This window comes from Charadrius vociferus, unplaced genomic scaffold (assembly GCF_000708025.1).
Source record: "Charadrius vociferus isolate BGI_N301 unplaced genomic scaffold, ASM70802v2 scaffold370, whole genome shotgun sequence".
In the NCBI taxonomy this organism is placed as follows: Eukaryota; Metazoa; Chordata; class Aves; order Charadriiformes; family Charadriidae; genus Charadrius; species Charadrius vociferus.
In genome coordinates this window covers 1158164-1181667 of record NW_009646744.1, presented here as the reverse complement: position 1 = coordinate 1181667, position 23504 = coordinate 1158164, and the positions used below count along the sequence as shown (strand labels likewise).

General features: G+C 46.9%; 2 protein-coding genes across 2 annotated transcripts in view; one reads left to right on the top strand and one right to left on the bottom strand.

Annotated features, from left to right (window-relative positions):
• Positions 1-4443: 4443 nt before the first annotated feature.
• IL4 (interleukin 4) lies at positions 4444-8556 on the top strand. Its single transcript, XM_009891296.1, has 4 exons — positions 4444-4578; positions 4839-4886; positions 6058-6189; positions 8509-8556. The coding sequence occupies exons 1-4, from the start codon at positions 4444-4446 to the stop codon at positions 8554-8556; spliced, it is 363 nt and encodes a 120-aa protein (XP_009889598.1).
• A 2938-nt stretch (positions 8557-11494) lies between these two features.
• The window catches only part of KIF3A (kinesin family member 3A), an 18158-nt gene continuing 6148 nt past the window's right edge, over positions 11495-23504 (bottom strand). Inside the window, exons 8-19 of the mRNA XM_009891284.1 lie at positions 23221-23395; positions 21800-21901; positions 20130-20201; positions 18266-18274; positions 16589-16745; positions 15526-15706; positions 15107-15217; positions 14205-14330; positions 13008-13061; positions 12803-12871; positions 12458-12582; positions 11495-11933 (exon numbers count right to left, since the gene is read on the bottom strand). Of these exons, the coding sequence (XP_009889586.1) occupies positions 11885-11933; positions 12458-12582; positions 12803-12871; positions 13008-13061; positions 14205-14330; positions 15107-15217; positions 15526-15706; positions 16589-16745; positions 18266-18274; positions 20130-20201; positions 21800-21901; positions 23221-23395 (1230 nt within the window). The 3' untranslated portion in view covers positions 11495-11884. The remainder of the gene's footprint in view (positions 11934-12457; positions 12583-12802; positions 12872-13007; positions 13062-14204; positions 14331-15106; positions 15218-15525; positions 15707-16588; positions 16746-18265; positions 18275-20129; positions 20202-21799; positions 21902-23220; positions 23396-23504) is intronic.

The following is a 23504-nucleotide window of genomic DNA, read 5'->3' as shown; positions in this document are numbered from 1 at the left end:
CTCTGATGTATTTACACTTTTCCTTCCCCAGAACTGCTCCCTGAGCAACGAAAATGAGATCTACCTGCGCAACTTCTTGCCGGAGCTGGGGAACTTCACCCAGGGGATGTACAGGCGCTTGGCCACGTCGGCTGCACAGTGAGACGGGCACCGTGCCGGCGAGTGCCGCCGCTGCCAGCCCCGAGCCCCGGGATCTTACTGCTGGTAGCTTTTAAAATAGGTTTTGCAGAGTTTTTTTTTTTGCTCCTCGTTGCATGCACTTCCTCAGCTCTGCCTCAGCCCTCCTAAACCCAACGCAATCCTCACAGCAACTCGCAGCGTGTTCGCCGGGCACCCGGGATCGCTCAGCCCCCGTGGGAAACCTCCCCTTCCCGGCAGGCGCCTGGCATCTCCCAAGCTTTCCGTCCCTGTGCCGTGTGTTAGTCATTACTCAGCCTCCGCAGGAGAAGTTTCATCTGGACAAGGCTGCCCTTAGCGCTCCCTCGCAGCCCTGCGTCTCTTCCAGCCAGCACGAGGCGGGATGCGACCCCTCAGGAGGGATGGATGCGACCCCTTGGGATGGATCCAACCCATCGGGAAGGATCCAATCCTTTGGGATGGATCCAACCCCTCGGGAGTGATGGATGCAACCCGTTGGGATTGATGGATGCAACCTCTTGGGATGGATCCAACCCCTTGGGACGGATCCAACCCCTCATGAGGGATGGATACAACCCCTTGAGAGGGATCCAACCCTTTGGGATGGATCCAACCCCTCGGGAGGGATGTATCCAACCCCTCGGGAGGGATGAGACCCCCGGGAAGGCTGGCAGGAGGGTTTGCCGGGCCGGGAGGAGCAGAGCATCACGCCTGGACTGGGCGGCCAAGGAGGTTGAGCTCTTAACTTGCTCACCTCCTCCTGCAGCGCCTACCAAAACCAAAACCATGTTATCTGCTTCCTGTTCCTCTTAATGAAGGGAGGCTTCTTCATAATCACCTTCTCTTCCTAAAGAGATCAAAATCTAGGCTGAAATGATGCATTTTTCACTAACGAGTTACTACAGCAGCGCCGGGGGAGGACTCCCCTCGGGCGCCCAGTGGGAGCGGAGCCGGTGAAACGCAGCATCCGAGAGCGAGAGCCGGGGGGGAACAGCGGCGGGAGGGGGCTGGGGGCTGCCTCGCCACCAGCCAGAGCCGTTACCCCAACCTCTAATGTGTCTTTGATATCGTCGGTGGGCTTTTAAGTTATTAATAGTGAAGACCAGGAGAGTCTGTAGGATGACTTCGGATCTAATGGGTGCTCATTGGCATCATACTTCTAGAGTTTATTTATTGTTATATTTTATTTAAATAACTTATTTTTATACTGCGTTATCTAAAGATTCAAGAGCAAAAAGTCCCAGCTGTTGAAAGCTTTTCTTCGCTCGGGACCCAAAACAAAAAGCAAAAGCCAGTATTCAGAACAGGTGTTCTATTTTTAACTTATATAAGAGTAGTTCTGTGGAATACAGTCATATTTAAAATACTGCTACCTCATTCTTAGGGAACTATTATTGCCTAATTGCCTCTCCACGACAACAAATGAACGTGTGCTGATTCGTAATTTATTGTTCTTCCCTCTATTTAAAGTATTTGTATTACAACAGAGTTAATATATTCAAATTACCATGTATTTTGATGTCTTCGTTTTAATTTTTTTTTTCATTTCAACTTTGCACTGATGTTATAAAAGTGTCTCAGGGCTTAAGCAATAAACGACTGAATAACGAGCTCCTGGTACCAATGGTCTATGCTGTCGAGTCCCCTCTTCCCACCTTCAGCAGCTAACGAAGAGCATCGGGGGGTGCTGCCTCCTTGGTCAGTCGGCACAGGGGAAGGGGGTGGGGAAAGATGGTGTTTCTTGGGGCAATAAACAGCAAATCTACCCACCCTGCCATTGACAGCGAGCGTTCACGCAAGCACAAGGCACCGATGACCATACCTGGCTCGCGGCGCAGGAAAACACAAGGGGAAGGGAAGGGCTGGAGGAGTGGGGACGAGTCTGCCTTTGGGAAGAGGGTCTTGTGCGCGGGGCCATGGTGTGTGTCGGGGTGCAGAGCATGCTGGCGGGGGGCGGCAGGGCTGAACTGGGAGCCAGCGGGTGGCAAAGCGGCGCTGCACGCAGGGGAAGGGACGCTCGGCCCATGGGTGAGGGAAGGGATGAGTGCCCGCTTGGGTGCCAGCAGTGCCAGGGTAGGAAATAAATGGACAACCCGGCTGTTGGAAATCGCAATAAATGCAGCTAACTGCTACGAATGGTTGCGATGGGGCGTTAACTGCAGCCTTTGGATTTGCTCTGGATAAACAACAGCATTATGAGCACCAGCACCGAACACGGTAGGAGACAGAAACGCATGAAAACTGTGGCACATCCCCGCCGCTGCCAGCCAAAATTTCCCCTGGGCAGCTCGTGATGCCCAGGCAAAACCCCGTGGCCCTTTCTCAGCGGCTGTCCTGGAATCGCGCTGGTTTGGGCCAAGGAAAGAGGGGGGAAGCTGAGACGGTGGCCGTGGCTTACAGCGGAGCTTTGGGCTCGGTGGCCGCGGGGACGCCAGCACTGGGAGCCCAGGCAGGATCCTCGTGTGATGGGGAGATGCTACAAACCAGAGAGCACAAGGGGCAGAATGGCAGCGGAGAAAAATGGAGGACACGTTTCTGAATCAATCACCTTCCTTTGGTAGGGAATATGGCAGCAGGTTCATGCCCTGAATGATGGCTGCAACGAAGGCACTGCCGGGGCTCCACGAACATCCCTCCCGCCCGGCACGGGCAGAGATGCGGATGGCGCTGGGGCTGGAGCCATCCCTCCGGCGAATGATGGGGCTCTCACTGCCATCAGCTGCATCCCACCCTTGGGAAAGGACATGGGAATTTTTTCCTTCATTGGTGATTTTCCCATGACAGTGACGCAGTTTTCCACCATGATTCATCCCAGGTAGCTCCGAGATTACGTTTTGCTGTGAATTTAGCATTTTCTGTTCATTTACTCCAGCTTCAGAGCTTTCCACCGTGATCACAGGGGAAACCACTGTGGCTGCGGGATGGGACCACCACCTCCATCCCCTTCTCCAGAATCACTTTTAGACAGGGAGCATCCCACCGCCACCCATCCCAGACCAGCTGGGGGGGCCCCGGGCATCCCGGCGAGGAGCCCGGCCCCACGGCCACCATCCGCAGAGGCCACGGTGGCGGTGTGGCCCCGCAGCCGGAGTGCGACCGCTTATCTGCTTTCCATCGAAAACGATGCAGGTAGGAAACGGCGCAGCACTCCGCTGGCAAATCCCTCACAAAGGTCTTTCTGAGTCAGTGGCACTAACTTCGTCTGGGGCATTTCGTAATTAGACAAACAAAATTACTCTCAGTCTGGCTGCTCCTGGATTAATCGAGTGCTCGCAAACTCTTATCAAGCATCTGATGGCAAGTTGCTATTTGAGTGAGAAAAATACCTATTAGTTATTACAAAACTCCGAAGTTTCCCAGCTCAGCTAATTTCTCAGCGTGATTTCCTGGGGCAGCGCTGGTCGGCGGTGCCGGCAGAGCCCAGCGCTGAGCCCGGTGCGGTGCCGGCCGGGCCGGGGCATCCTCCATCTCCCCAAGACGCCGGGTGCTGGAACAGCGTCGCAAAACCCCATTTTCCCATGCGAGTGCCGGAGCTCCCAGTATCAACACCGCAGGGCCACCAGCTCCCTGTCCCCATCCCATGTCCCCGCATGGTGCCACGGGCAGTGTCGTGCTGTTTTGGGGGTCCCGTTTGGCTGGGAGGGCCCCCAGCTCTCCGTAAACCCCCCGGCCTCAGGAGGTGGCGATGCCCCGCTCCTACCCAGGAGGTTTTGGTCCCCGCGGGCCCCAGGCAGGGCTCCGCCACGCTTTCTGTTTCTCCCCGGCGCAGGTTAAGATAACCATAGATAGAAAATAGTATGCAGATGAAGGATGCTTTGCATGATTTGGAGATATTCAAATGAAAGGCAAGATGGAAGAGCTGGCAGGATAGTTAGAGAAAAAAAAGCCAAGCGCCGTTATTTGAGCGCAGTCACATCCGTGGGCTCCCCAGTTCGGCCACTTTCAACTCACGGCGTAGAGAAAGTCTTGGGATACGGAGAAATGAAGAATCCCCAAAGCGGACAGTTTACATACTTTCTTTCGTATGTGACCTGACTCTTACCACCGTTATCTTACGGTGGAAATTTCCTACGTTGAAACGTAATGCAAGATCAGAAGAAAATCTTGACTTTTACAAAAAAGACCTGTTGTCCTATTTGGATAGGAGCATCTTTGGAAAGTGCAGATAAGGGAAAAAGTTTTTCCTACGGGTTCAGCAATTTTACAGCCATAAATTGAGATGTTTCATCAAGTAAAGCACACACAGGTATAGATCACCAAAATATCCAGAAACTGCGAGCTGAGGAGGTTCACTCCAAGCAGGCCATGAGCATCCCGGTCCCGGTCCTGCTCACCTTCCTGGTGCTGTCGGCCTGCCAGGGCCACATGGCCGCTCTGGTTCAGACCTCCACCTTCCTGAAGGAGAGCATCAGGCTGCTGAGCGAGCTCCTGGAGACCAAGGTAGGGCTCGTTCCCGCGGCTCAGCCTTCAGCCGCCGATGGGAGGGACAGATTGTTTCGCCGGGCTCGGCGAGAGCCACGCTGAGTCAAAGAAAGGTGCTGAGCGAGCAGCGCGGCGGCGGAGCGCAGAGCTCCCGGCGCTGGCGGGGGGCCGAGAGCAGGAGGGGACGGGCGGGCGGGTGCGTGTCCGCGTGTGCACGTGTCAGCATGGATCCACCTTAGCGGTTTCTGATCGCTCCTCTCCTTTCTGTCTCGATAAAGGTTTCCTGTGATAAGATGAACGTGACAAATATTTTTGCAGGCGATAAGGTAAGAGAGAAAAAAAACTAACTTGACCCTGTTCGAAACCAATCCTACGGCCAGGAGGGGTACTGGGAGAGGATGAGGGGGCCGGAGGAGAGCACGGGGCAGCCCGGAGGCAGGCGCGAAGCCCTGGGGGTCCTGTCCGTCCTGGTGCGGCAGTGCACGGGAGCAGGAGCCCAGCGCAAGCCCCCAGCAAGCTTTCAAGCTTTTCAGAAAGGAAGAGAGGAACTTCTTCCTTTGCCTTGGAGCGGTGTGTCACCGTCTCGCAGACACCCACACGCGCCTATCGCGCAGCATCTCGAGCTCGGGTTTGACATACTATCCCTCTTTAGCCCCTTATCTGGGGGAAGGCTCTTCAGTTAGCAGAAGATTTAATAGCAGATAATAAAGCCTATTTCTGCTGTGAAAATTGCTGCCTAAGCCAAGCTCCCCGGCGCCAGAGTTCCTGTTTTCACGGAAAGCCGATGCCTTCGCCTCGCGCTGCAGGGGCGGGCGGCAGCCGCGGGGCGCAGCAGCCTCCCTGGGAGCGAGAAGAGATGCCCGGACGCCGCACACGCTCCAGCGCCCGCAGAGCCGGCCGTGCTCCCGGGGACGGGCCGGTGGCTCATTTGACGGTGCCGTGCGGGTGACCACCGAGGAGAGCTGGGCTGTAGAGCTCTCCACAACCTGCCTGCACCCTGGCAGCCAGGCGCCGTCGGGAACATCCCCCAGGGAAGACAGCGGAATCGTTTTCTTACTGCTGCCAGCACTTCACTCAGCTCCTCATCTTCCACGTGTCGCTGTTACAGGGCTTTATCCACTCAAAGCACCTGATGGAGGTGACCTCTTCCCAGGGGCTTTGGTTATTCTCGCAGAATAACCACCCAAACCAGCTTTGTTCCCGGGGGACCCCGCAGGGAGCAGCGTACAGGGTCCCACGGCCGTGCCCGTGCCGGGAGCACGATGCTCTCAGTGCGTGGTTGCTCACCGCTGTGCCAAACTCTGCCACATCTCACCAGGACAGGAACAGACCCGTGTGTGCACACACACACCGAGAAGCTTTGGGGAGGCTTCACCGTCTCGAGCTGTACATTTAGAACAGAAATGTACTATTTGCGCTGTTTTAATCTGCTGCTTGCTAATGAAGGTGTGCCTGTACAAAAAGGTTCCTTAAAAACCCATCTGCACCTTTTTCCAGAAAGATGATGATCTGGGGATCTTGTGCAAAGCCACCACAGTCGCTTTGGAGGGCCGGAGCTGCCACAGGCACCTGGAGGGCGTTCACCTCAACTTGCTCAGCCTGGTCCGAAGGAAAAGCCCAGTCCACAAGGTGAGGCACGGCTCTCCCCTCACCACGACACTGTACAGCCCTCAAACTTTCTGCACGTCCATCTTCTCCCCTGGTCACCAGTTCGCTTTCACCCAGTCCTCTCCTGCACCACCAGCCCAGGCTGCAGAACCAGATGCCTCCTCCACAAAGAGTCCTAACCTAAAGGGGCTCCAGGAGAGCTGGGGAGGGACTTTTGACAATGGTGTGTAGTGACAGGACGAGGGGGAATGGCTTTAAACTGGAAGAGGGGAGATTGAGATGAGATATGAGGAAGAAATGTTTCGCTGTGCGGGCGGTGATCCCCTGGGGCAGGTTGCCCCGAGAAGCTGTGGCTGCCCCATCCCTGGAGGTGTTCAAGGCCAGGTTGGACGGGGCTTGGAGCAACCCGGGCTGGGGGGAGGTGGCCCTGCCCAGGGCAGGGGGTGGCATGAGATGATCTTCAAGGCCCCTTCCAACCCAAACCATTCTGTGATTCTAACAGCTGTTTTTTCCCATTCCAGGCCCCATGTCCCGTGGCAGCAGGCAACACTACTTCACTGAATAATTTCCTAGTGGATTTACACAGACTCCTCCAACGATTAGTAAAAGACGAGCATTTGAAGTGAAAAAGAAAAAACACAGCTTGTTTTTAAAGTATAATGACACTGTATTTTTCAGAGATTATTTATAATAATTCTTTAAATAAATGTATTTTTGGACTAAATTTGCTGGCATTGCATAAGGTGTTTCTTGGCCAGAAACCAGTGAGCACAGGAGCATATTTGAGATGTCAAAGGTGCTGGCTGGAGTGCGGGCCAGCAGGCTGCGGGACCGAGGAGCCCCTCTCCGGCCTCTCCAGAGCCCAAGAGGCGGCCACGGCTGGAACGCAGCGCCAGGGCCAGGCCAGCAGCAATGGGGACCGGGCTGGTGGCAACAGCAGGAAACCGCAGGGAAAAAAGGATGGGTATTTTCTACCCACGTTGTTGCAAAGGGGTAAGTTTGTGACAGGGTTGGACACAGGGACAGAAAGACAGTTCTGACTCCAGAGAGAAGAGCAGTGACAGGTTCCTAGGTAGAACGGGGGCTTAAAAAAAAAAAAAAAAAGTGGTTTTAAAAAGTCACTTTTGTTACTTTGCCATATAAGTTGCAAGAAATACATGAGGCTAGAGTGAAGCGTCCAGAGTTCACCAGCACAAGGGTGGTGCTGGCAAAAGCTGCCAAAACAAAAAATTTGTCCTGCTGTGGGGTCAAGGCTTGTACTGACAAGGAAAGCAGAGGAAAAACCCGAGAGAAGGGAGATTGGAGAAGCCAGGCCACACACAGGGGCTGCTCCTGTAAGCCATGAACTCAGAAGAGATAGAGCTGAAAAGGGAGGTACCAAGTCCTTAACTAAACAAGCTCCTAGTTCTCCCCTCACTTTATAGTCTATTTATAGCCTATATTTATATTATATCCATATAATTATATATATGCCATTTATAATATGGCACAGCCCTTCATGGTCCAGGAGTAAAGAAGCTCCAGCAGAAACAGCAGTGAAAAGGATAGCAAGAAGGAGCAAAACTGCACTGTTGGAGGGATGACTCTAGCCTGGTGGTTGAAGTCTCTGGAGTCTTGCAGGTATTTAGGTGTCTACCATTTTGCAACTTACTTTGGCACAGCGTGGGAGAGCACTTTGGAAAGTCCCAGGACTGTGCAGGGTTTGGTTTGTGCATCAACTGAGTCACAGCACTCAGGGGAGCTGCAAAGTTAGCAGACCACAAAAAACCTGTTACCTACTGCACGAGCAGGCTGAGATGTCTTCCAGAGGAAGAAATGCGCTGCAGCCCAGTACAGTTTATGCTGCAAAGGAAACAGAGCTGAACATTTCCAATTAACGCAGGTAAATTCACATCATCTGCACGAATACAGGGCGACAGTCTTGTCACGCAGCACCAGGACACTTAAAGCCAGAGCAGTGTGAAAGGCCTTCTCCCCATCAGCTGTACCACCATACATCCCAGTGCACATACACGAGCAGAGGCAGCACCGGCTGTTTGAGCGGAGAAGCAGCTGCTCTCGCAGTGCTCTGGCTCAGCGGCGCTCTCCTCTTCCCCCAGGGCAGCTCGGGACAACCCCGGCAGAGGACGGGCTTGAACAAGGGGCTCACCAGCTCCTTGGGGCACATCGCGTCATCTGCGTACTGGCCTCATCCCACTGATCTTCTCCAGAGCTCTGCAAAGCATCCTCTTGTTCTGCCCCGTCTCCCTCTTCCACAGGAGCTTGTTGCCCACTGCCCTGGGACTTGGCAACGGGGGTCCCTGTGCACCCCAAACTCACTCCGCTAACTTCTTCTGTAAGGGCTGCGTATCACAGGGCTACAGCGACTATTTTAGCTGCCCTTCCTGACATACCTTCTGATCCAACTGAGTTAGAAAGATGCTGTATGTATAAAGTTATTTGAAAAACATGCATAGAGGTGGAATTAGGAATCAAGAATTTTATTTTATGGTATGAACATGCTCCAGGGACACAATACTGATATATACAGTGTAATGAATAAAGTTTAATCATAAAACAAAGAATAATCAAAATAAACAGAGTCAGAAAACCAATAAATAGGAAGACAAATTATACAAACAGACTAGCAGTTTTTCCTATACACAGGACTGGCTAAGCAGAACTGTTGAGAGAGGTGAAAGCTGGACATGTGCAGACAGTGTAAGTCAGTGAAAGGCACTAAGCACCATTTTCCCCTCCTCTTAAAGAAAGGATCAGGAACAAGTTAAATAAGAAATAATTCATTTACACAACATCAAACAACATAAAGCATCGAAAACCTCAATGTTAAGGTCAATGTTCTGGAATGATGGGAATCTTCTGGTAGCAAGACGCAAAGATGAGCACGCACAATATATATATTATGGTAACATGATTTTTGATAAATACTATAGAGCATGTACTGACCTGGGATGAGAATGGCTGTATTAAGCTCTTAAAAAAACCCACACAAACCAAACCGCCTCCTCATTAAAACATACTATGGACCCATTAGACATTCACAGATTGTCCAGGGCTATAGAGAGGGCCCATATGGTAAACCTGCAAACCAGAATCCCTCATTTTAAAAAGAAAGTTCCCAGAACTTCAACAAAACACACCAGTTAAAAGGTAAGCCAAGCTGACAGACCATCATGACCATGATAGTGTTCCACTTAAAGTCCTCTTGTAAAAGCAGATAATTTGTTCTCCGAGCTCCTGTGACAGGAGATTACAACAAATTTCTCCAATCTGCCAATTTCAAAGATGTGCAAGCAATTATTTATTAAGTGTTTTCTCTGCACCAAGGCTCAGTTAAATACTTAAGAGTACTATTGTTTTCAGCAGCAGGACTGTAACACCAAGTCATAAAGCATATGCCTTTATAGTTAAGTTTTAAGTATTTTAAATGCAGTGTCATGGTTCACAGTAGCATCTTTAAGCCACTGATATCTGTCAGGTAAGAGACTTTTCAATGGTCTTTTTGAAAGCACAGTTCAAGAGAAACTCCCTTAAAAACAGATCACTCAACCAACCTTAGCACAAGACGTAACACAAAGGGAAATACAACAGTTATCCCTGGTTCTGAGAACTGTTACAGGCCAAAATTATGCATTGATCTGCTTGGACTAAGAACTGACATAAGGCCTAAGACAAAACAGCATTTAAGCCATCTGCAGTCTATCTTGTTTGCTGAGAAGTATTTAACTTGAGATAACCTAACTCTTTCCAAGCACATTCAAAGTAAGGTCAGCTCTTCAAGGGCAAAACCAACTACAGCTTGGATCAAACAAAAATTCTGAGTATTTATCTCTTTAAATGCCAGGCAAGAGAAAACAAATGCCAGTGTTTGTATTTGTATCTTGTATGAACTTAGGTGACAAAGCCAGATCTTTTATGAACTTCGGTGACGTTCCCTCCCCCACCAAAACAGAGTGCAGTATGTTCTTCTCCTACATCATGATCCTGAAAAAACATGTTTAAAAAAAAAAAAAACACACAGGGAAAAGCTTACAACTCATTTAGAATAGCACTGAATATGTCTCCAGAGCAAAATATGCCCTTACAAGACCAGTTTTCACTATTACAGATCCTGTAACAGACCTGTTAAGAGTCACAAGGTACACCCAGTTAAGCATCACGACAGCAAGAAAGGAATATCAACTTTAAACTACGCTAAGTACTTCACAAGGACATTCTGGTAACTGCAAACGTGGCTACCAGCAAGAACTCAGGACACCTAAGGAGCTGTCTTGTTCTTTCCGTCATGCTTAAGGGCTCAATTTCTCCTAGAAGTAATCACAGCTCTTTAAACCTCTAGGTAACACTACGATTACACAAAGTTACAGCTAATTACCACCACCCTGGCATGGGAGCTGTTACCATGCCTGCACCTCATGTGCTCCAGCATGAGTTACAAAGCACAGACAATCCAAACGAGATGCATCTTCTCTGCGACACAAAAGCAATGTGTTAAAGTGATATGTGTCTATTAGCAGCATAAACATCAAAGAAAAAGAGCAGCCACCACAAATCAATGGGTATTGAGACCAGAATTTTTTTTCTTCTCATCAGAGCATAACCAGAAACCCGAGATGATACAATCTACACAGGAATACAAACAGCATCAGCTATTTCAGGGGATGTTACTGTTCTGGGAAAAATCAGACAATTCACACCTGTTTTAATATGGGAGAGTCAAATCCACCCTCAGTTTAGAGCACTGATCCAGTGTCCTTGTAGCCAGGGATGAGAAAAATGGAACCATAACGCTCACGGTCCCAAGGCTGAAGCCAAGCCCTAGTACTACAGCATTCCCCTTAAATAATCTCTGCTGTTCAGGTTACAAAGCAATTCACATACATTTAAAAAATTCCAGCTCAGAAGCATAAAAAGCAGCCAAAGCAATGCTGCAACACAGCTTTAAAAGGAGGGGGGGTGAAGGGGGAAGCTCTCCTTTGCCTTTGCAAAAGCCTCACTCTCCACAGTGCCAGTCACACACACATAAAAATAAAAGCACTACTTAGACACACTTGTTTTCTGTTGCACTTAAACAGAGCATGGTCCCTTCCCAGAAGTCTCAGACTTTTGTAGCTCACGTTTCCACTACCCAACTACTTTCTTTGTACAGCAAGACAGCAAATGAAGGGGAAAGGGCTGTGTATTTGATACACAATAAGGTCAGGTTCATAGCCACAGTGAGGAATATTTAAATAAAAGGGTTCGATGCTCTTAATTCAAATGTTTGCAGCAACCACATTCAAACACAGATCAGTGCAACAGAGGACAATAGCGAAAGCTGCCAGTTATGTGCAAAGCAGGGCATAAATCAGATTCACCAGCATTAACCTGTAGGATTTCATCAACCGTTTTGAGCTAACATGTCTAGCACTTAAACACCCATCTAGAACCCTTATTTTCTATACATTTCAACAAGGATTGCCAACAACAGTTTCCCTGCACAACACGTTTAACACATGGAATTTCACAACCATCTTATATACCAGTTTAATATTATGTTAATATAACATACAATATACGGGCAACTAAGGAAAAATACATTTTTTTAAAATAAAGCTCCATACCAGCAAGGCATGGATTTTACAGCCATGTCAAACTGTGCCACCTCTTGAATTCCAAATTCTGGCCAAATCTCATACACTCACTGCTTTTTACGGCAATTCTGAACAGGTCACACCTACTGCAGCAGAGAGTCAATGACGGCTCCTGGCTTTGCTGAACGTTTTCTGTTTGGAGAGCAGAAAGGAGAGGGAAAAACAACACCATACACACATCATTATGCTGTCTAGGAAAGACAGGGACCAGCCACATTTCAAGTCAAAACTACACTTCCACAAGCATTTGTCAAAACCAACCAACTGAAAATCACCAAGAAAACCCATGCTGAAATTTCCCCCACAGCGCATTACTTTCCATTAATAACAGCAGATACACTGTCAATGTGTCAGATGTTAAACTGAACCACAGAACACAGTAAAATAAAGCAAGTAGCCGGAAGAGGGGAATGCAGCAAAAAGGCATCAGAAAACCCCCCAGACAAGTCTTTCTGGACAAGATTTTACTGTAGTAAATAGATTTCAGCTTGGTTCTCTCACACTTGGCACTGCTAAGCTTTATACCGCACAAATTTTAGCATTTTGTCTTCTCATTAAGCAAGTGTGTGAAGACTTACGGTAAGTTTGCATGCACAAACTTAAGCCTTCCCTTGGGTAAATCCCCCATTACATATAGATACTCCAAAGTTCTTCACCTTCTACCCGTCTTGGGCCTGGATCTTCCTTTTGAAGTCCTCGGCCTCTCCAGCTTCATCAGAGATTGCCTCAAGCTTTCTTCAGTGTAAGCTAAGTAAACATGGGAAAGGTCCACTTCAAAGGGCTAAAAAAAAAAAAAAACAAAAAACCACCCCACAAAACAAAACCATCAGGATGATTTTATACACTGATCAACAGTGCTTTAGCAACACTAGAAACACTCATCTCTTCAAAAGAAAACAAAATTAAGATTGGACAGTTTCCATATAAATATGCAGCGGTAGGCACAGGCAGTAGAACCTAGACCTACGCAGTTCAATACAGGCTTATAGAGAGTCACTCACATCTTTTTCTTTTTTATCCAGGACAGGCGTCTGTTTCCTCATATTGTTTCCCGTATATGCAACGCATTTCTTAAAGAAAGAAAAGTCTGTTAGTAAAGTCTACTGTGCACAGGAAAACTGACTACAGCTTTATTGATTTACTTCTGGGCTCTAGTGAACTCCTCAGAAGCTCGTGCCAAGATTAGCTTGTATGGGGCTAGCTTACCAGCTGCCATTCTCCAATGTCTTCGTTCCAGTGAACGTAGTTTTCAATCATTTCCTAGATATAAATTAGAATAGTCATTGTTACAGACTTGCACAATCTACCCTCCACATTCACTTTCCAGAACATACATCCCTAAAGGCCTGGACGAGCTGCTTAAGAACAGTCTTCACCATTCCAAATTGTTTTGGACAGCCACATCATTTTCAGAAAACCCTATTTACACTCTGAAGAGTATAGAAGAGAAAAATACCACTCCAAAATTGTATGCGTTGGAGTTCCCACTAAAACCTGGGTTTCCCTTTATGCCAATGCCACCAGGATAGCAACACACACACACATTGTAATAGGAAAAAAGTGAAAGATTAAGGGAAATAGCTTTTCTATTAAATAGTGTACACCATATTTAAGCTCCTCGTGAATCTTCTGGATATTGGGGTCACAAAGAAAACAAGTAGTGAAGAGCTCCAAGTTCAGTCTTATTACTTTGTATTAATATCAGACATTAGCAAGCACAACTTGAAGCACAGCGGGGAAAAAGAAGTGGTTTTAAACAGACCCAGAGCATGGTCACACAGTGAATATACCAGTTAAAAAAAAGTAAAATTACATTTGCTATGTGTTTAAACCATTAGGAAAACATGCTGCAAGAGAACCGAGATTAGTATATCCCTCTGCTTACAACCCCTGACACATTATACACTGCTTCCCTAAAACAGATGCCATAATCATGGAACTGTAGCCAAAGTTACCAGAACCCCTGAGAAATACAACAAAGCCATTCTGCATTCGTTATTCACATCACTGTGCTGGTTTTGGAGCCAAATGCACCCACTAACTCTGATCATCTTCCAACTGAACTTCAAGCAGAAGTCCACCAGGTTACAAGACTCACTTGACAAAACCACCTTTTCCTACTTCAACATCACCCGGTTCTAACAATCCAGAAAACAGCACAAACACATGAATGCAAACAAGTTACACCTACTCAGCTCAGCCACAGCAAACAAAGGCTCACAGCAATACACACCAACTCATTTGTGCTACACCTTAGCAAACAAGTGTCAATCAGTTCACTCTCAATACCTCATGAAAGGAAAAGAAGCCAACTCATTCCACTTGTCGGACAGAAATAAAGCTAGAGGGCTCAGCATGCTGTGCCTAGCACAATCCTATGTCACAGCCTTCGCTTGTCTTTACCTGGTAGTCCTGAGGAATGAAGTTGTCTATGATAAGCATCTGGAGACGAAGTTCCCTGCTCAGCTGCCGAATATTCTCTAGTAATCCTTCAATCTCTCTCTGATGCTCCTGTTGCAGATCTGCCATCTGAAGACAAACCAAGCATTTGAGAGGCAGAGCCAGTTTAAGACACGGCTGTTAAGCCTAAAAAAGAAGAGTCTTCTGCCTACACAAGGTTTTGGGAAACTAAAGCAAACTCTGGTTCTAAGTACTAGAAGATTTATCTCCGAAGAATAAACCCTCTGAAACGTTCCAGCTCAGACACGGCTGAAAATAGCATTAAGTTCTCAGTTTCATAAAAACAAAACTGGCCTTCTGCCAATCCATGCTCTGCATCAGCTAAGAGCAGATGAAGGGTGTGCAGACAAGTTATATCCCTGGCAAGATTTCAAGGAAAATCTCTGATCCCAAAGAAAAAATGCACTTTTCATGAAGCAGGAACTCTGGATACCAGCCGAAGGATACATTGATCCAGTGTGACTGAGGAAGAGACGAGGACAACAGGTAGACAAAACAGACAGCCAAGAGTAGAAGAGCACTGCAAAGAAGGAGACTGGGCTGCCAGCAAACGACTTTTATTTTGTTTCAGAAAGAACCAGTGTTTTTCCTTGAAGTTCTGGAGATCTCAGGGTCTCACCCCCCCCCCCCCCCCTCAGCCTGGCTCACGGGAAAAGCTTGACAACATACCCTTGTGAAGCTCTGACACCAGACTTAGATATTTTTGAATTATGTGAGCCAAATGGACAGCCCAGAAAGACGTTTCTAAACATATGGCACTTCTTCCAGCATTACAAAGCTGACAGCTTACCCTTCCCAGCTACGATCTCTCCCCTGATCACAGGCTGAGGACTTCAGACACTAACCTCAGATTTCGCAGCCATAAGCATGGTCCAAACTTTCTTCAGCTTTTTGGTTTTCCCCTGTGCTTCTTCCTGGAGGCTGGTGTACTTCTCCTCGATGTCCAAGCGTTCTTGCTGTGTGCAACATTTAGCAGACACCCACACATTAACACAATCAAAGAAACTATCTGCAACAGTACGAACAAGAGGAGAAACTACTGGAACAAAACAAAGCATTTGCCAAGGACAGAGACCTGGCTCAGACCCACAGTGATTGCACTGCCCTACAGGTGAGCACTGCCAAAACGTGGCCTCCGAAGCAGTTATGTGGCTCTACTCTGAAAGCATAGCAGAAGCTTTCATCCATGCGAGCAATGCCAAGGTACACAACACTGTGTGTCCTGCCATTCCTATTTCCAGACAGCTACCGCATATAACCCCACCTCCTTCTCTTCAAGCTCCTTGCGAAGCTGTTCTGCTCTCTTCCTTCGTTCTTCCAGTTCCATATTTGATTCTTCTAGAAGCTTCTCTTGCTCCTCTGCTTTTGCCAGCAAGTCCACTCCTCCCACAATCACCTTCTTCTCCAATGCAGACAGTTTCTCCAACAGGGACTGGTGCTCTTGTCTAGAGAGATAGGCAAGTATGAAACTTTGTCCTACAGTGCTCACAAGGCAGCAGGTCCAGCTCAGTTTTACAGCCCAGACAGCATTCACAGGGCTGGAAAAACTTGTCCTGCTGCCAAGGGTTTAAGTGGGGGCGAGACAGTGCAAGTAAATGTGGGGAGTTCCCTGAGCTCCAGGTCCCATGGCTTTCTCCCAAGCAAAACCAGGTCAGCAGACAAGTCTCTCCTGGCGCAATTCCCCTCTGTGAGGGGCTGCAAGGCACCAGCAATATTACCGGGCTACCCAAAGCCCCCCCCCGCCCCGAGGGCCCTTCCAGCACAGCGATGCCCAGAGGCAGCTGCAGAAATGGAAATGAGTGCACAGAGATCAAAGCAGGGCAGCTGAGATGCAAAGCAGGAACGCTGGCTGCTGTTGGAGCAGTCTCTGGCAGCAGGACTGTCCTATATGCATGAGCCAGTGTGATCTCAGCAGCTTCTCAGCTCCCTACACCCAAAACAACATGCTCATGACAGTGCGCTGCAGGAAACCTGGCTTGTAGCACAGCTACTGCCCACTGACCACGCAGTACAACAGTACTGCTGCTCTTCACAGGTCTCCAGGGTTTGGAGGACGCATTTATGTCTCTAGGCTCTCGTGCACAACTAGATAAAATTAATAGAAGAAAAGTGGCAAAAGGACAAAGTTTGTCTTTTCTATCTGCTCTAAACTCTGAAAGCAGAGTAAGCTCCTCTTTCACTTTGACAATAGCGAGTGCTGATGCTCAGTTTACACAAAGTCTGACGGGCGCCTCACACCACGCATCTCCAGATATCCATAACGGAGTTGTAGATTAAGGAAGGAAAAACCCACACAACCACGCAAACTGCTCAAACAGGGTACTCACTGAGCTTTAAGCAAGTCTTTTTCTCTCTTCTCCAGTTCAGCTCTGGCTTTATTTCTTTCTTCTTCTTCCATATCAAGCTTAGTTTCAAGAGCTTTTCTCTCCTCTTCAATCTTTGCTTGCATCTCTACCATTTTGTCAGGGGAAACCTTCTTTTTGCCTTTGCAAGAGATACGGAAAACAAGTCAGTTCACAGAAAAATAAGACAGCCTCTGTATCACAGCATTTTTTCCAAGTTCAGATTCAATGCCTGCATTTAACAAAAATTAATTTAATTAGATGTCAGCTCCAAGCTGGGCACAACCCATGTCTTTCAAATCCCATTTTAACATTGACTAGTTGTCACCAGTTCCTACAGAGAAGGAATGCTATATAACTAACACTATAACATAACGCCCCCAAAATAGAAAACATACAAACAACTGAAGAAGGAACACTGCCTAAAGAGAAGTCTGAGCTGGAAACTCAGATGTTCTAACTATGCAGATTAGGCCAAACAAGGGAAAACGGAACACGGCCTTGACCTACAGCAACAAGCGCTAAAGTCCCAGGAGTTACACACTCAATTCCAGATTAGCATTCCCACCACACCCCTCATTCATTGCCTTCCTCATGGGCTTACTTATTGCAGAGTAGGCACATAGCTATTTTAAGAACACGCTACTATGAAAATACAGAGAGTAGGGAAATGCAGAACAGCCCTATGGAAAACAGGCAATTAAATGGAACTTTTTGATGGCGTTCAATCTATGTAACAGCGACTACCCACAGATCTGAAAGTACTGAGGTCTGCTGTGACTTGTCAACTGTGTCTTTGCAATGTAACTACTACTGCAGCAAACCAGGTACATTTCATTGAGGGTTACAAAGGAAGTGGCCAGAGCAACTCATTGAACTTATCAGCCTGAAGGGCTGGTCCCAAACACCTGCGATTTTGAAACGAAGTGTGAGGCTGCTGCTCTTGGAAGTCACTCTGCAAGTCTTGAGTCAACTTCCATTGCAATCCCAAGGTGTCTACGGCAGATGAACACAGAGATCCTTGGGTGTCATTTGGAGTGAGCGAGAGCCCAGCCTACATGCATTTGCTCAAGTCCACAAGTCTCCCACAAGTCCTAGATCTCCCTTTATTCGCTACAAGTGAATCCTTCATTTTATTGTTTTGCTCTTCTCCAGACATGAAAACACCCGTAGAATCCAGATGTCTAGAAACTAACAGAAGGCATTGACTCTCCAGGGACTGTTTCACAGTGACATAATGCATATGGGTCAGAATGTACCAAGGTAGTAGTTCAGTGAAAGGCTTCCCTTCCCTCCAGTCTTTGTGTGATTCGGCTTCATTTCTATACCTATATGACCTCTAGCAGATAGACAAAATGCACTGTATTTATAAATATGCATGCACACATGTGCATATCTGTATACATGTTTGTTCACGCACACAAGAGAATTAGTTCTGTGGCAAGGTAAGGACTTCAGCACTACAGCAAACAATGTCTTAGTTTCCATCTGCACAGAGTTTACCACATAAAAAGAGATAATCCAGATTAAGGCCTCTTACTGTTAGTGCACAGCCCTATATATTCTCAGTTTTGGAGAAAAAGGTGAACTAAACCAAGCTGCAAGACCCTTTCACAAGCTCTGCAATTGTATTATAAGGAGGTGGAAATCAATTACACCAACCTGCTTGATCTTGCATTAAGAGGAAGTAGAAAGCAAATCGCAGAGGCAGCATATGCATAAAAAGAGGAGGAAAAAAAATATATTATTGCTTTGATCATTTTGGACAGAGACCATCAGCATCAGAACAAACATTAACTTTAGGTGCATGTTTCAAGTAGAAAACACAGGATAATCATCACTAAAAAGTCTCCATTAGAGCAAACATTAATGCATCATGATTTTATGCTAAAGCAAAGAAAGTTTCTGTACTTCAAAGTGCTTTGCATAACCAGGATAAATCTTCAGCTCACTCTTGCATTCTTCTGCCCATTCAATGCAATGCGGAATCTAAACGTAACATTATGAGCCTGCCGCAAAGATCATGCCCTAAGAAACAATTGAAGAGAGTAGATTTCTTCTTGAATAAGATACTTAATGCTTCCCCCCTTAAGGCAGCCAATTCTGTTATACTACCTGTAAAATATTAGCATACAGAAGACTCGTTCTAAGTTTTAACCAAGTTTCCAAGCCAATTCTTTGCAAGATACATGACAGTTGCACACAGGGAGTCTCAACACAAGATTTTTCCATTCAATTACACAGGGTATTAGTAGGTTAATTTGCAGTAACTGATGCTTCCATAGAGGTATATAGCCCATTTTGGTTATTCAAGCAAGAGCAGCAAAAAAAGGCAGACAGGAAAAGGATAATGAAAGACACCACATGCAAAAGGGTCACACTTGAGGACAGTTAATATCCCAAACCACATATAGCCACACTTATTCTAATCTCTAAAAGCCCAGTGTGACTTCCACAACAGAGCTGTCTCCAAACTTGCAGGAGATGGACTCATCCACCCACTGCCACGTCAGCAGTTTGCTATTAACTGTCCTCATCCAAATAAAATACTCAGGTTTCAAGCAAGCTTTGAAAGAGCAAGTTTGAAGCAAGCAAATTCCAAGCCTACCATCACATGACCCACCAAAGGTCTCCCTCAGCTGCGATCCTTCTTACCCTGCTACCACACTTTCTCTGAGCTGATGCTCTCCACTAACATAACTAGTAAAAATGTGATTGAACTATACAGCAATACTTTACGGGCTCTCTCCACACAGGAAGGAGAGCGGATCACATCTATACAGGATAACCACAACAGTGGGTGAAGTCCCTACCCGCCAAGTCCTGAGATGTGATTTATTTCTTAAGTCATCACAGATCGTAAGGTTTTTAAAGGCACAGAACCCTCTCTCTGACCAGGAGCAGACGAGACTTTCTTCACTGCTGGACCAAAATCTAGATCCCTTATTCCTCTGAACTAAGTCCCCCAGTGATCAAGAACTTAACGTCATGGGGTAGTTGAACCCCAACCACCACCAATTTTTTTTTTTTTTTAATGTATCTGCCAAAATGAAGTCAATCAACCAAGTATTACAACATTTTCTTTGCAAGTATAAACCTTGTGTTGTTTGATTGTTGATTTTCTCCAAAACTAATTTTGATGAGGTGGAGTCCAATGTAACATAGCACAACCCTGTCTAACCCTGTTCACCTGTCTAACTCTCTTTTTTATTGTAGCAACTCCCATAAAAGGGTTAGCTCAGACTTTTCCCTAATATTTTAGAGGGAGTGTACACAGAAGTTGCAAACTGCTTTTTTTTTTTAACCTATTACTTCTCAATTGTCTCTCACATATCTGGCTAACAATGTGCACACTGAACAACTGTTTCAAGCATGGAAGCAGCAAAGGAAAGGCATGCTTTAGCAGAGTTAAAAGTTCAGGTTTATCTTTCCAACGGACACAGCAGGGAAGAGTGCAGCATTGCAAAATGGAGTGTGCAGATTATGAAAAGGCCAAAGCTTAAAGGACTTAAGAGCTCCCACTCACTAGTGAAGGACTTATCCAGAGGTTTCTCTATGACAGAGCATGTGGAGTCTGAACTACTGCTGCTGCTACTGCCTGGAAAACAGAAATGCGTCCCACAGAAAAACCCAGAGAGGAAGAAACATGCAGATGGGAAGTTAGTTCTGAAGGAAAGAAACCCAGAAGGGCCAGCAACCTAGTTCAAAAACGCACAAGTTCCCATTAGGAAGCATTTGCTAGGATCCCTCCCAGACTCAGCTTGCAAAGCCATCATTTCCCAGCACAAAATAGCATGCTCAGAAAGACACTTCAGTTAAAACCCATCTTAACCAGCCTACAGCTTAAAACAACATGCCAAGGCAGCTTCCATTTCAAGCAACAACAGCACAGAAAACCAGATCATAGCAGAGAAGGCTGTGGACATCTGCAGTAGCAGAGGATTCGGTGACCAGGAGTCCTTTCCAGTCTTATGTACATGGCAATGTGCACTTTTCCCTCTGCAAGGCAGAATTAGCTTACACAGGAAGAGTTACTGTGTGTACTCCTGCTGAGCAGCACCCTTACTTAGGGACCTTAACTACAGTAGCTCGTTTGGGAGTTAAGTCAGTCATAGTTATTTGCCCTCTACTCCTCTCAAGCAGTGTTTAGAAGGTGGACTCTTCTTGGGAGGAGATTTGGGCAGGACTTGGTTCTTGATAGAGACAGTGGTCAACCTTTTTGCTTCTAGAAGTTACCAAAAGGTGAAAAACGAAGTAGAAGTTGTACAATCATCACCATTTACGACTCTATTTGGACAGATACCAAAATGATGAGAGCGCATCTAAAGCAAGAATGCTTTAACAGTCATTTTTAAACAAATGTTGTGTGCTTCAGGACAGGAAGGCAGTTTGAATGTCAAAATTAGTTTATGAGAGAAGCTGGAAGTTGAGTTGTAGCACCGGGCTTGACTTCTCTACTCCCCATGAAGAAATATCAGAGACCTTCTAGGGGCACAGCAAGCTCCTTGGAAGCCGCAGCATCCCATGGTACACAGTGACCTGTAGTTCTAGGTTCAGCAACACCCCCGGGGTTTAGATGTTACGCAGTAGCTTAACACTGCTGTAGGACAAAGCACACTTCACCATGGGATTTCCACACTGCTCCCAAACAAGGGATGTGCAGCTCCCATTCAGCTTTTCAGCTTGCACAAAGACACCCAAAAGTCAGGTTTTTCTCTATCAACATAAAATAGGATACCAAAAGAGTCAGTTAGTGAACATCCATAAGACAGATGAATCCTTTGCCTAAACCACAGCCAAAATTCCCCTCCAACCATCCCATGGTTATAAAAACCGCGGCTGCCTACCATTGATCTTTGGTGCCTTCTTCCTCCCACCTCTGTGAGCAGGGGAAGTTCCACAACACCAGTCACAAGCCATACACAGCCACCTTGCGGCAACCAGGGAGCCACCACAAAAGAGGATGTTACCACAAGCACAGCTACCCAAGTGGAAGCAGATAGTACACAGGTTCAGAGCTGTCCATCTACGGAGACGGCACCAAATAGCTTCGTTTTAGGAGAGGCATGATAATTGCAGCGGCAGTAGGGCAGCTTTACACCTCCATTTTTCTCCACCTGGCTCTGGCTACAGTTTCTAACACCAGCTCCTGAATAAGGAAATTGGTGGCACTGACAGGAGTCTCTACTGCCTTACCCCGACGTTTCTTCCGCTTCTCCCCGTCCTCTCCAATCTCTCCATCGTCATCTTCATCCTCTTCTTCAGAATCACTGGTCTCGGAACCAGATATCTCTTCCCCTAGAACAAAAGGGCGTGTGTTTTGATGTGCTTTCCTCCACCTCATATCAGCTTGTTACTGTGACAGCAGCATTCATCCAAACCCAGCAGAGTCCGACAGCAACTTATGAGCACCTGCAGAAGTCATTAACTATTGAGCAGACAGACAGCTTGCCATGGCTCAGGAAATTCAAGGAAAACCAAGGTAAACAATTTAATGCTGTGAGGTCAGTGGGTATATGTTAAAGCTCAAGTGAGTGCTCTTCACAAGAAATAAAGCATCCTTGCACTGCTGAAGCATTAAGCTACAAAGTTTTCCTAGTAGGATCTCTTCATACTTTCTCTTTCATCTGAGATGGAAGAGAAAATGGTCAGATAAACAAAGTTCGCACAGACTCGCTACTTAATCAGACACTTGTTGACACAAAACTAGATGTCTGTTAATTGAGAAAAATGTCCAGTTTCAAACATTTATCATTGGTGCCATTGCAGACACAATGCTCAGATGTTTCAAGCTGAGTTTGGAAACCAAACTGAATACAATCCAACATTTAACATCCTGGCCTCCCAGTAATGTTAGCAAACATAAGGCTCTTTGTTCTGTAGCTTAGAGTCTAAAATTTAAGAAGCCACCCTCAGCCCACCAGGGATGAAGCAGCTACACCCAGGTCCCAGTCCTTGAAGAGAGTTACTGACCATTTCCCACTGCTCCTGAATGGGGCAGACTCCAAACAGCAAGTCACGTTGGAGTGACTGATACAGCTGTGCTGTGGGCATCTCTCTGGGGAGAGACATCGTGCCAAGGTCACTGTTTCACAAACATCCCTCTGGCAGGGTCCTTTGATGTTGATGGACTAATAGCGTCACATGGCAATAAAGTTACAGGGCTTAAAAAAGCTTCTTGCTTGCCTATGCAGTGTTTGAAAGTCAACTCCAGTTCTAGCTCTGCAAATTTGATTCATTTTTCTCCCAAAAAATGCATTCCTCCTCAAACAGTGAAAACATTTGACCTTTTGTTATTGTACATTTTAATTCCCTACACCGTGCCCAGCTGTGCCCAGAGCCCTCCTGCTCAACAGATAAGCCTAGGAACACCCAGCTCAGCCCAGAAGTCATCACTTTTCTGAGTGCCAAGTGCCACCTAGAGGACAAAGCCAGGCCACCACCAGCACCCTGCTGTCCTTGGGACACCACTCCTGGAACTGAGCAGGGCAAACAAAGCCAGGACACTGACCTGCACCAGCTACCAAACTCATTTGACGCATCTTCAAATTGAGAAGAATGATCATGCTCAAACAGAATGAGCATTGGTATAAAGAAAGGAAAAAGGGGAATCTCACCTTCTTCCAGCTTTTTCTTAAGCTCTTCAATTTCTTTTTGAAACTGGCGGAGTAAAGCATCCTTGGGATCTTCATTAATCCTGGCCTTGTTCTTTATGTTCTTGGCTCTATTTGCATACCTCAGAGTGCTGATAGTCTCATCGTAGTTGTAGTCTGCCGGTCCAATGTTTGCACACTGTGACACACAGAAAACAGAGTTACTGGGGGACAGAGTGTCAAAGCCCAGAACAAGTCATTTCAGGGACCTATGCCCAGCTCTGCCAGTTTCGCACTGCTACTCTTTC